The 12,333-nt window shown below is 40.7% G+C and overlaps 1 protein-coding gene across 9 annotated transcripts in view; it reads right to left on the bottom strand.

Annotated features, from left to right (window-relative positions):
* The window catches only part of DOCK7 (dedicator of cytokinesis 7), a 287,050-nt gene that overhangs the window by 232,816 nt on the left and 41,901 nt on the right, over positions 1-12,333 (bottom strand). For all 9 annotated transcript variants that reach the window (XM_033917249.1, XM_033917242.1, XM_033917240.1 and 6 more), the window contains exons 8-9: positions 4,015-4,081; positions 2,985-3,134 (exon numbers count right to left, since the gene is read on the bottom strand). In XM_033917249.1, coding sequence (XP_033773140.1) covers positions 2,985-3,134; positions 4,015-4,081 — 217 coding nt within the window. The remainder of the gene's footprint in view (positions 1-2,984; positions 3,135-4,014; positions 4,082-12,333) is intronic.

The following is a 12,333-nucleotide window of genomic DNA, read 5'->3' as shown; positions in this document are numbered from 1 at the left end:
TCCAGTGTTACAGAGATTTGTTTCAGTTTCTCTGACTTATCAGCATTGAATATCATTTCTGGCACTAGTATTTCCCCCACATCTTCTTCAGTGAAGACTGAAGCAAAGAATTAATTTAATCAATTTCTCCACTATGGCCTTGTCTTCCCTACGTGTCCCTTTTACTCCTCAGTCATATAGCGGTGCAACTGATTCTTTTCCCGGATTTTTCCTTCTAATATACCTAAATAAGTTTTTACTTTATTTTTTTTTTTTGCCTCCAACACAATCTTCTTTTCAAGGTCTCTCTTTGCCTTCCTTATCACTGCATTGCATTTGACTTGCCATTCCATATGCTGTTTCCTATTATTTTCAGCTGGATCTGGATCCTTCTTCCAGTTTCTGAAGGATTCTCTTATAGCTCTAATAGCTTCCTTCACCTCACCTGTTAACAATGCCAGCTGCCGTTTGGCATTCCTTTTTTAATACATGGAATATATCTGGTCTGGGCTTCCAGGATGGTCTTTTTTGAATAACATTCAAATCTGATGTAAATTTTTGACCTTTGCAGCTGCTCCTCTAAGGTTTTTTAAAAAAAATCATTCTCCTCATGTTATCAGTCTCCTTTTTTTAAGTTACATGCTATTGTATTGGATTTTCTGTGTGTACTTATTCCAGAGATTATATTAAATCTGATCATGCTATGACCACTGTTATCAGTCCATGATTCATCAAGGAATTTAACCTCCCTGGTATGCTCCGATATTACATTTACCCAGTCAATATTAGAATAGTTGAAATCACCCATTATTATTGTGTTACCCAGTTTGTTAACCTCCCTAATTTCTAATAACATTTCAGCATCTCTGTTCATCCTGGCCAGGTGGACAGTAGTACAGTGGTACCTTGGTTTGCGAGCATAATTCGTTCCAGAAGCATGCTCGTAATCCAAAGCGTTCGTATTTCCCCATAGGAAATAATGGAAACTCAGATGATTCGTTCCACAATCCAAAAACTTGAATAGAAAATATACTGTACATACTTGTATTGCAAGACCTCGCTCGTTTAGAACAGTCACTACACTCCCGCAGCGTATTGAGATTAGGTGGGAACTCAGGGAATTGGGTAGAGCTATGTAGACTTTGAGCCAAATGGGATGGAATTGGGCACTGGCAGAATGAGTAGGAGTTCAGGAACTGTACAACAGTGAAGACAGGCCGGGATGTATTGGGCTAGGGTATACTGTACCGTGGGTAAATTGTGTTCGTATGCTGTGCGTGCTTGTATTCTGCTTAATTGCCACAGTCAGCTGCGCTCAGCGATGCAAAACGCGTATGTTGTGCGTTCCGTGATGACGTGGCACGCGTTGAAGTGCTCGTATTGCAAGACAACGCTCGTTGATCAAGTTAAAATTTTATCAAACGTTTTGCTCGTCTTGCAAAACACTCGCAAACCACGTTACTCGCAATCCGAGATTTTACTGTACGCTCTTATCACTATCCTTATCTCCCTCTTTACCTCCCACAGAGACTGGTTCAAAATTCTGAACAATACGTAACTACCTAAAGGTCAGAGGGCAGGGAATTGTGCCAGGAATGTGCTGTTTAACTGGTTATGCCGACTATAGATACAGCACGCTTAAGGTAACCGGATAAAGATATCTAGTTATCTTTAACCAGTTATACTTAGGGCTCAAGTTCAAGTTCAATTTTATTTGATGAATCGCCTATAACACTTTCTAAGCAATGTACAATTAAAACATCATATAAGTTAACAAACAGTATTAAAAACAAAAATTCTTAACAAAATTTTTAAAGAGCAAAAGTTTATAACATACAGTGTTAGACCTTAAGGGGTTACAGCACTAACTAGGTACATTAGGGAAAAAAGGGAACAGTTACAATTTTCTCAATCTAAGGCTCCTTTTACTAAGCTGCGAAAGCGGTTTCAGCGCGTGCTGAATTTCCACGCGCGCTAGACCTTAACGCCGGCAATGAGCTGGCGTTAGTTCTAGCCGCCTAGCCCGGGTTTAGCGCGTGCTAAAATCCTGCGTGCGCTAAAAACGCTATCGCAGCTTAGTAAACGGAGCCCTTAAAAAAAGGCCAAGTAAACTGGAAATTTGTTTGAAGCCGTCGTGCTCTTTCAATGATATGGGCTTTGTTCTCTCTGCCCCACAGAGTGCGAGTTTTGAATCTACAGAACATTCAACTTTTTATTTTCTGGCTACTAAATTGTGGGATGAGTTACCTTTATATTTACATGCTGAGCAATCAAAAATGTATTACGTTAGTCTAATAAAAAAAAAAAAAAAAGGTATCATCTTATTTTCTTTTCTATGTTTTGTTTTATTGATTATTTTTAAAAGTGGACTAACATGGCTACCACACCACTTGACTCAGGATTGGATTAAAAACGTGACTGCGTCTTGAGACCGAGTGTAATTTCTGTTATTTTTTGTGCTTTAAATTTTTCTTTTCTTTACCCAAACCTACACTATGGAACTCAGTATCAAGTGCATTAAGGATGATTTCTTCTTATAAAGATGAAATTGAAAATATGGCTTTTTCCACAAATATTTGCTAAGTACATGGTGATCCTTTAGATGTGAAATTACAGTTATACGATTATTTTATGATTTTAGATGTGTACTTATAGCTTTGTATATTTTTGTAATTGTTATGTTATAATATGATTGTAATACATCTGAAGCTGGAATGTTAAACCGGAATATAAATGTCTATGTTAAAATAAATTAAATTTGTATGATTGTAACCTATCCTGTTTAAGTTTTTGGCATTCCTTTCTAATTTTTAGTATTGTAAAACGCTATATAACCTGCTTGTCAGAGTAGTATAGAAAATTTTAAATAAACAAACATACATAGGCCCCCCCAAGGGTGTAGAAACTAAAGCATAATGACATTTATTGCTGCAGACCTCAGTAAAAGAGTTCACACTCCTTAAAATACCCAAGAAGCAAACAAAACACTAAATGAACACTCTTACCTTTATCACAAGGAAGACATCTTGAGATGGGTAAGTGATGGAAAAGATAGCTGATCTGGCCAATGTGCTAATGGCAGCAGGGGTAACATAAGGCCTCAGCATGCCTTTTATTTGTTCAGAATTCAAGTCAAAGTAGAAATTTTCTGAAATCTGAAAAAGAAAAAAAAAAGGTTTAGAAAATCGAGTACACTTTGGGGCTCATTTTCAAAGCAGTTAGATACACGGTACCATAAGTTACCAAAAGCGGTAAAAACGTGGCCTTAATGTGCCTGTACATGAGTCATTCCTGTGTGCTAAGCCAATTTTAATGCTCGGGTAAAATGGACGAAATTCCTATTTCTGGTATTAATGGCCGCGCACTAATTTTGCCCTTATTGCATAGCTGTTAAAACAGATTAGCGTGCGAGCCCTAACCACCACCCATTATATAAGCAGAAAGGGCTCACACACTAAGCAGTTAGTGCATGGCAATATATCTGCGTAGAACATGCCCTCTTTCTCCCCTCCCCTCACAAAGACATTACCCCTGTGCCGCAAATACCATGGGAGGCCTGTGTGTCAAGCAACATACCATTTTTTTTGCTGCAGTAAGCACGGGTTAGCGCTTACCGCAGCCCTGTAAAAAGGCCCCTTAATTTCTTCCCTTTTTAGTGCATCATAATTTGGGGCAAAAAAAAGTGTTTTGAAGTTTGATACAGTTTCTATTTTCCTAATGTTAAATGCAGGGGAAAGGGGATGCATTGAAAACAGTTATTTTTGCAGAATTCTCTTTGACAACAGTGTATAAGATAAACTCCCTCTTTATTATGGAAGTATTTTCAAGTTGGAGGGTAGAGTCATGGATTTTATATACCACCTATATTATATACAGGTATTATATGAGCCCTAGTGGACTCTAATATCTAAGTTCATTATGTGCTCACGTTGATATAAGCCATAATGAACTTTTGAATTTTTGTGACACATACTTTAATATCTACAGATAAATATTATACAAAAACTTTCTAATGTTTCTGAGAGGGTCACTCACCTTTTTCTTTTCCTTGACATCATATAAAGCCAAACTTGCAAAAACAGGTTCAATTTCAATTTCAAATCTTTTAAGAAATGAAAAAAAAAATATTGAATTTAATACACTTATATAGTAAAGATAAATGGTGTATTCAAATCCAAATCATGGTTGGCAAATATGGTAATCAAACTGAATATTTCCTTTCTTTTAAATCCCAATCTTTAAAATAGACTTTGTAATTTATTACTGATGGAATTACAGGAAGCCAAGCTTTATCCCCCAGGACAAGAAGTCAGATTTAGAATGAATTAATCCTCTTGCAATTTAACAACAATGTTTCATCAGCAAATTTAATTATCTCACTAGATATTCCCCTCTCTAGATCATTGATAAATATGTTAAAAAGCAGTGGTACCAGCACAGACTCCTGGAGAACCCCACTATTTACCCTTCTCCGTTCAGAATATTGACCATTTAAACCTACTCTCTGTTTTCTGTCTTTCAACCAGCTCTTAATCCATAATAGGACATTACCTCCTATCCCATGACTTTCTTTTTTTCAAATTTCTTTATTGAAGATTTTCATATAAATCATATACAATAAGCATAATCTTTTCAAAATAATACACTTAGTACATAGCAATAATTAAAGTCAACATATTAGCATAGATTAAAAACAACAACAACAACAGTAGACTAGATGGGCCATTTGGGCTTTATCTGCCATCATGTTTCTATGTAAAATGAGTCCCTGCCCACCCCCCCAAAGAGTCCTCCTCCCTTGCCAAAGAGACAATAATTAGCTAGTTAGGAAGATCAATAAATATCAAGGGCCTAGTTTATGGGTCACTGTTGATGAGCTTCCTTCCAAGATATAAAAGGGGTCTCGGATCTTATAGAAGAGTACCGGACAATTTGATTTCAAGGCAGTTCGCTTAGACATCAAGAAAATGTAGTCCAAATTTTTGAGGCGGGAGTGAAGGTTTTTTCTATTCCCAAGCCAATGCCAATCTAGTTGCTACAAAGATATATGAGGCCAGTTTATGGACCCTGGGCCGAACTCCCAGTGGACAGATATTCAGGAGACAATATTCCGCACGTGACAGATATTGCTCTCCAGTAATCTGATAAACTAGTGGAAAAATTGAACTCCAAAAGTCATATAATTTTGGGCACGTCCACAATATAATTTACGGCAGGGGTGTCATGGCAACCCCATGAAATATTTTGTGCGGCCCCAATCGAGGGCGATGCAGTGTTGCCCTCTGCTGCCCCCGGGTGTTTACTGTCTTGCCAGCTCCCTCCTCTGTCTTGCTGCAGCGTTTGCGCGGCCCCAGAAAATTTTTTTTCGGTCAGTATGGCCCAGGGAAGCCAAAAGGTTAGACACCCCTGATTTACGGTATTTATTATTTTTATAATTTATTTTATTATTTATATTCTGCATATCCTACGATACATATTGCCCTGGTCTCCACAATCTTGCCAGTAACCTCCATCTCCCAGTTGGTACCAAGCTCGGAGTCAGGCCAGAGTATAATACTAATGGTACAGCATTTTGTGCCCATTTTCAATTAAACAACTAGCTATGGAGACACTGAGCAAATAGGGGAGGTTATTGTGCCATTGTTGAGGTGTTAGAGTGATTTGAAGATCTCTTTCCCATCGCTCTTTATAAGAAATCCAACAAGGCAAAATAAAGTCGTGAAACAGCACCTTTATCCCCTCCCCTGCTCAAAGCCCTTTCCAGACTGGTCTCAGCAAGAGCAAAATCATCGCTCGCATAACGAGTTATAAAAGTACGTAGTTGTGTATACCTAAACAAATCAGCACCTGGTAAACCATATTCATCCTGCAATATCTGGAAAGGTACTACTTGTTCCTCCTCCCATAACAGATTTATTGTATAAAATCCCCGTCTACCCCAGCCCAAAAAGGTCTTATCAATTTGGGCCAGTTGAAACTCCGACAAGTAGCCCAACGATGTTTGCTGAAAGTAAATTCTATCAGGGAAAAATTGAGTCTGAATAGCAAACCAAACCTGTAAAAGACCCTGTATTGCTAGTGGGACCCATTGAGTGATGGTTCGAAGAGAGGATGCAGGCAACCAAGGCATCGTCCACAGAGGTGTCGAGGACTGCTTTATGATAAGAAAGAAAATTGGGGACTGCCATGCCTCTCTCCTCATCTAGGATGTTGCATTGCTAAAGCTTGGACCCTGGGAGGCCTTCTATTTCAAATGTACCTACAGACCTTTTGTTTTAGTTGTTGAAAAAACAATTTAAGGAAAGGGAGCGGCAAGGCCATGAATAGAAACAATTTTGGCAAAAGCATCATTTTAATGGCCTGTATTCTTCAAGAGTTAAAAATAACTCCTGAGGTTTGGTGTGGGGGGATGGGGGTGAAATTTGCTGATTATAAGTCTTCCACTTTCCGTGTAATACAGATTCCCAAATATTTAATACTTTTTTGTGGCAATGGAAGGTATAAAGAGATCAAAGGGTGTCCTCAGGGGCCCGAGCAAGTGAAACATTCAATAACTAACCACAAGTGTTCAATAGGGACATGAGGGAAGCAGAGACATTTCCGTCTGGGTCACCGTCAGTAAAACATCATCAGCAAAAAGAGTGGCCTTCAGATCAAACACTCCCCATGACACTCCCTGTATACTTTCATGGGCCCGGATGGATTGAGCTAGAGGCTCCATTGCCATTGCAAAGAAAATATATCAGAGTGGAATTGATTTATTTTCAAAAAGGCCAAGGGGTCTTCATTAATGACTTGGAGCCAGGCTAAATACCGCCCTCCAATGCCCATCCTTTCTAAAACCAAGAATAGGAAGGACCAGTAGACCTGGTCAAATGCCTTCTCGGCATCTAGGGCTAAAATAAGCATGGGTATGTTAATGTCACAGGCATATTGAATAGTGTGGATAACAAGTCTAATATTATTGAATGTTTTCCTGGTCCGCGTGGATTAAATCGGGTAAGTACCGCTGCAAGTGTTTAGCCAAAATTTTGGTAAATATTTTATAATTGATCCCTAGCAATGAGATCGGCCTATAAGAATTGCAATGATAAGGGTCCTTTCCTGGTTTCAAAATGAGTGCTATCATTGCCAGGCGCCAGGAATATGGGAGAGTTTCGGCTTGGTCTAAGAAACTGAACACTCGAAGGAGGAGGGGGGCAGAAGTCTTGCTAAAATTTTTATAATATCTGTTATGAGAACCAATCGGGTCCAGGGGACTTCCCCAAGGGCAAGTCCTTTGTGGCTCATTGAACCTCCTCAAGATCCCTAGGTCTCGATAAATCCCCCCCTCCCTGTCGAATGTAATGAAGGCAAAGATATTGTGTCCAAAAAACAGTTGATATCTTCTGCTAGTGGAGCATGATCCGGGGGTATAGAGGTTAGTATAGAATTTGTGTGAAGGTTTCGCAAAAGGCTTCGGCAGTGATACATAAAGTACTATCAGATCCAGGGATAAAGAGAATAAAGTTTCGGGACTCCTGTTTCTTCAATTTATGGGCTAGTAATTGGCTTGCTTTATTGCCGAATTCAAAATGAGTCTCCTGTGCTCTCTCCAATTGAGAAGCTAAAGATTCTAAATGCTTTTTATGTAGATCTAAGCGCAACTCATGAAGTTGTTGAAGCAGAGCTGGAGTGGTGTCCCTCCCCACCCCTTGGCCCTCACCTCTAGAGCTGCAATTTGTTGGAGCAACGAGCTTTCCTGACCCTGGGCCTTCAAAGCCAGTATCATTTATAGTTAGATAGTCCATAAGTTCTTTTTCAATTTGCATAACTTATTCAGAAGCTAGCAGGAGAGCATCATCAAAACGCCATCGAAAGGCTCTACGATTTGGTTCTAACAGGGCAAAGTCTAGGGTCAAGAGAGCATGGTCCAACCATGTTCTAGCCAAGATCTCAATAGCGTCTAAAGTATCCAGGATAGTGGAGTCCCCAAACCAATAGTCAATACGGGAAAATGTTTTGTGGACCGCAGAGTAATAAGTATAGTCCCTAGTGTGGGGATGAAATTCTCTCCATAGATCTACCAAGTGCCATTGTTTTTTTTTAAGTGCCCCTCTAGCAGGACTACCATATGTAGTATGTGTGGCTGAATTGTCCAGGGCAGGGGTCATGCTCAACTTGAAGTCCCCTCCCAAAAGCAGGGAGCCCTCCACATGCTGCAAGAGGAGATGAGTGAGGCTCTCAAGAAACTTCACTGGGAAGGTAAACATTTACCAAAGTAAATGTCTGGAAACCCATTGTCACCCTAAGCAGAAGATGTCTGCCTTTTCTATCCTTCACTACCCATTGCACCTGCCAAGAGAGATCTCGGGATAGCGCGATGAGTACCCCCCAGGATTTCTTATTCTGCTGATTGGATGCAAAATAAAGGAGAGGAAAAGTGTTGTCAGCAATATTACAGGAGGAAGTTTACAGTTGGAGTTGGATGACAGCAGCTACCTCGGGAGACCCTTGAAAAAGCACCATAGCGCGAAACATGTCAGGTCTGGCTCCCAAGTTTTGGCAGATGCAAAGATAAGTGCATAATAACATTATTGAACAAAACAAGTACGACAGATAAAGGTTAAACGATATATTGAAGTTATCACAGTGAGTGGTTTAACAATTGGTAAATGCAGAACAGCCAATGATGAAGGTCACCACGTAATTTCTTCCCGCAGTTGGAAAATGAAATAGCGGTGGAGTGGTGGGACTGAGGTGTTCACATTTATCCATTTGTAAATTTGTGAAATAATTTATTATCCAGTCCTATATTGGTGTATAACTTTTGTACTTTTTGGACGGTTATTAAGGGCAATTACACCATAGCCTTATTGTTAGAGAGCTTTTGAAAATCCAAAGCACAATTATCAACCAGCTCACCATTATCCACATGTTCATTCACCCCTTCAAAGAAATACAGTAGATTGGTGAGACAAGATTTCCCTTGAAATACTTACATGTACAGTATTCCTCTAGCTGGAAGTGGAGAGGGGAAGGGAACGGTTAAAAGGATCAAATGATTTACCGAATCCTGAGGAGCCTATAAAAGCTCAGGTCTCCCTGTAATAGTGTGTTGATACTTCTTATGGGGTGGGGAGGCAGATATCGGGGAGGGGGTATTCTGTTGAAATGGGGGAAGAGTTAAGACCTTTTGATTACTTGTTAACGATTCACTGAAAAGAACTGAATAGAGCTGTCCACTATATGCTGCTTCATTTTCTCTCTTGTTTCTTTGGGGTTTTTTTTACATTTTTTTTTCTATGTAGTCATTCATACAACGTTCAAAGTTAAGAGAATTGTGTGTGGGTGGATTTGGAGGAGAGGGTGCACTTGTTGGTGGGAAATGAAAATCACCACTGTACAGTTTCATTGTTTGCATTCACTTGCTCAGTAAAAAAAAAAAAAAAAAAAAAAAGATTTACATAAATCCCGATCTTTAAATACAAGTAATAAAATAATGTCGGTAACAGAATTCTTTCCCCTTCTGCTTCAGGAATTTTTTTGTTATATTTGAAATTTGCCTTTGAAAAGCATTACTTTCAATGTTGTTGAATTATACCTGCTATACATCACCTTGTGTTAATCTCTTCATAAAGGTGGTTGGTTGGTAAGTAGTTAAGTCAGTCAGTAAGTAAAGTAAGCAAATAACCCCCCTCCTTTACGAAAGCATAGCGTGGGTTTTAGCGCCCACAGTGACAGTAACTATTCCGATGCTCATAGGAATTCCTATGAGCATCGGAGCAGTTACCGCTGCAAGCCTGTGCTTTGCGTTCGTAAAAGAGGGGGTGAAGTAAGGTAAAAAAAAAATAAAATGTTGATTTTTGAAACTGCAAGTTTAAGCCTCAGTAAAGCCCACTGCAGGAACGAAATCAGAAGACGACTACGTAATTCGGTCTTGAGATCATATTGAACCTGCAAGGGTTAAATGGTGATGTACTATAATGTGGACGTTGTACTGTTAACAACTGTTAGGGAGGGGAAGTGGTCTAATGGCCTGAAATTACACTACACTGGGAATGAAGGTAGGGAACAAAGGGTTAAGCCCATGAAAAGGCTGCAGTGAGTACACTGGTCCCAGCCCAGAGAACAACAGATTAGGTTCTTACCTCAATAACCTGGATTCTGTTAGAATACACAGGAATCCGTACTTTAGCTGCTGATTCTCACTTTCCGCAAAAATGCAGAAGGGTATCGCTTTAAGAACTTGAGCTCCTCCCCTTCTGCAGTGGAGCACAGATCAATCCTCAGTTGGTACCAAAGCAAAATAAGGAGAGGCAAGGGGGACTTCCCCCCGCTACAAACATATTCTGCTCTGCTCTGAAACTCAGGAAATACAACAATGAGCAATAAACAATTAACAAGCAAACAGTGAACAATAAATCAGTCACATGAGTAACTAAGAGTCCGTTTGCTAAGTGCAACAAGGAGGGGGTAGGGGACCCTCCCAAGGGGAAAAAGAAAAGGAAATCCCCTATTCCTGTAATACCATTGCTGCTTAATCTGGGATATAGCAGAAGAGGTCTCAAGACAGACACCAGCAATGTCCTAGGCAGAAATCAGACGACTCACAAAACATTCGCACAGGGAGGGCAGTATGGACTCCTGTGTATCCTAACAGAACCAAGATTATTAAGGTAAGAATCTAATCTGTCATTCTGCTGCAGATACACAGAAGTCCGTACTTTAGCTGACATACCAAAGCAGTGCCAGACATCTAAAGAGGGACAGATGAGCTTGCCTGCAGAACCGAGAACCCAAAAGCGGCATCTTCTCAAGCCGCCACATCCACTCTGTAGAACTTAGTAAAGGTGTGAAGAGTAGCCCATCATCAGGTGAAACAGTATGGGACTCTGCCCAGGAGGTTGCTATACCTTTTGTGGAATGTGCTGGAAGAGAGATAGGAGGCTGTTTCCCACAGGAAATGTAGGAAGACGAAATTGCAATGCAGATCCATCTGGCAATGGAAGCTTTGGAGGCAGGCCTGCCCCATTTTGAGTGACTGGTCATCAAGTCTGGAGTCATTCATCCTCTCCAGGTAGATGAGCAGGGCCTTGCGCATAGCCACCTTGCGCAAAAGCCTATCCTGTTTGGCAGAACCCATAGGTTGAAAGGCGGGCAGACAAAGTTCCCGATTGACATGGAAGGCGGAAACCACCTTCCTTCCTTCGGAAGAAAGGAAGGAACTGTGCACAGAGAAACACTCAACTCCATGAAACAGACAAATGGCTCCCTGCAGGAGATCCTTCTTGCCAAGACTAAGGCAACCAAAAACAGTTTTGACCGTATGGTCCAGCAGGGAAGCCTCTGAAAGAGGCTCATATGGATGCCCTTCAAGACCACATTGAGGTCCCAAGATGGAAACGAACTGCACAACGGGAGTCTCAGTCTTAAAGCCCCCCTCGAAAACTGAGTGATATCCAAGTGAGAAAATAGAGACCAGAGGCCACTCCAAGCTCGAAAGTATGAGATACCAGCTCCCTGCACTTTGAGAGATGAAACCAAAGGCCCTTTTCTAGACCAACTTGCAGGAAAGCCAGGATCACTGAAATGGGAGCCCTCTTTGGCTCTACCTGTTCCTTGGCGCACCATAACTGGAAGGTCTTCTATGTCTTAGCACAGTCTTCAACAGTCAAGCCTTCATAGCCCTAAGAGTCATAACCAAAACCTCCAAATAGCCCTTCCGAATCAAGTTCTTAAAGAAGTAGAGCAGATCAGCTTCTGAGTTATTGTTGGTACTAAGGACCTGGATTGGCCACTTTGAGAACGGGCTACTAAGCTTGATGGACCATTGGTCTGACCCAGTAAGGCTATTCTTATGTTCTTATGTGTTCGCTTGCACAAGAAAAAAACTGAGGATGGAGCTGTTCTCTACTGCATAAGGGGAGGAGTTCAAGCTCTTAAAGTGATACCCTTCTGCAGTTTTGCGGGAAGTGGGAATCAACAACTAAAGTTTGGACTCCTGTGTATATGCAACAGAAGAGCAAGTTATTAAATGAATTGAGACAAATTCATTCAGAGGCTGGAGGGGTCTCTGGTAGTAAGCCATGAACTGTTTGTGGCACAGAATGCCAAACCTCTCCATCCTACAGTCATCAGATTACAAAGGCTTAAAAAGTAATGGGTATTTCAGGAGTTGCGCGAGAACTGCAATTAGACAGGTGTACAAGTTCCCAGAGTGCAGCTGCAATACAGACTAAAGGGGAGATGCCACTCCAGACACTACAGTCAAAACTGTTAAACCTACAAAGTCTTCTCTGGGCTTAGATAGACAACATCTGGGGGCTGTAACCATAAGCAACATCTTGCTTATGGGTACAGCCCCCAGTTTCC

This window comes from Geotrypetes seraphini, chromosome 12, assembly GCF_902459505.1.
Source record: "Geotrypetes seraphini chromosome 12, aGeoSer1.1, whole genome shotgun sequence".
Taxonomy (NCBI): domain Eukaryota; kingdom Metazoa; phylum Chordata; class Amphibia; order Gymnophiona; family Dermophiidae; genus Geotrypetes; species Geotrypetes seraphini.
The sequence above is the reverse complement of the archived record's forward strand: the minus strand, read 5'-3'. Positions and strand labels throughout refer to the sequence as shown.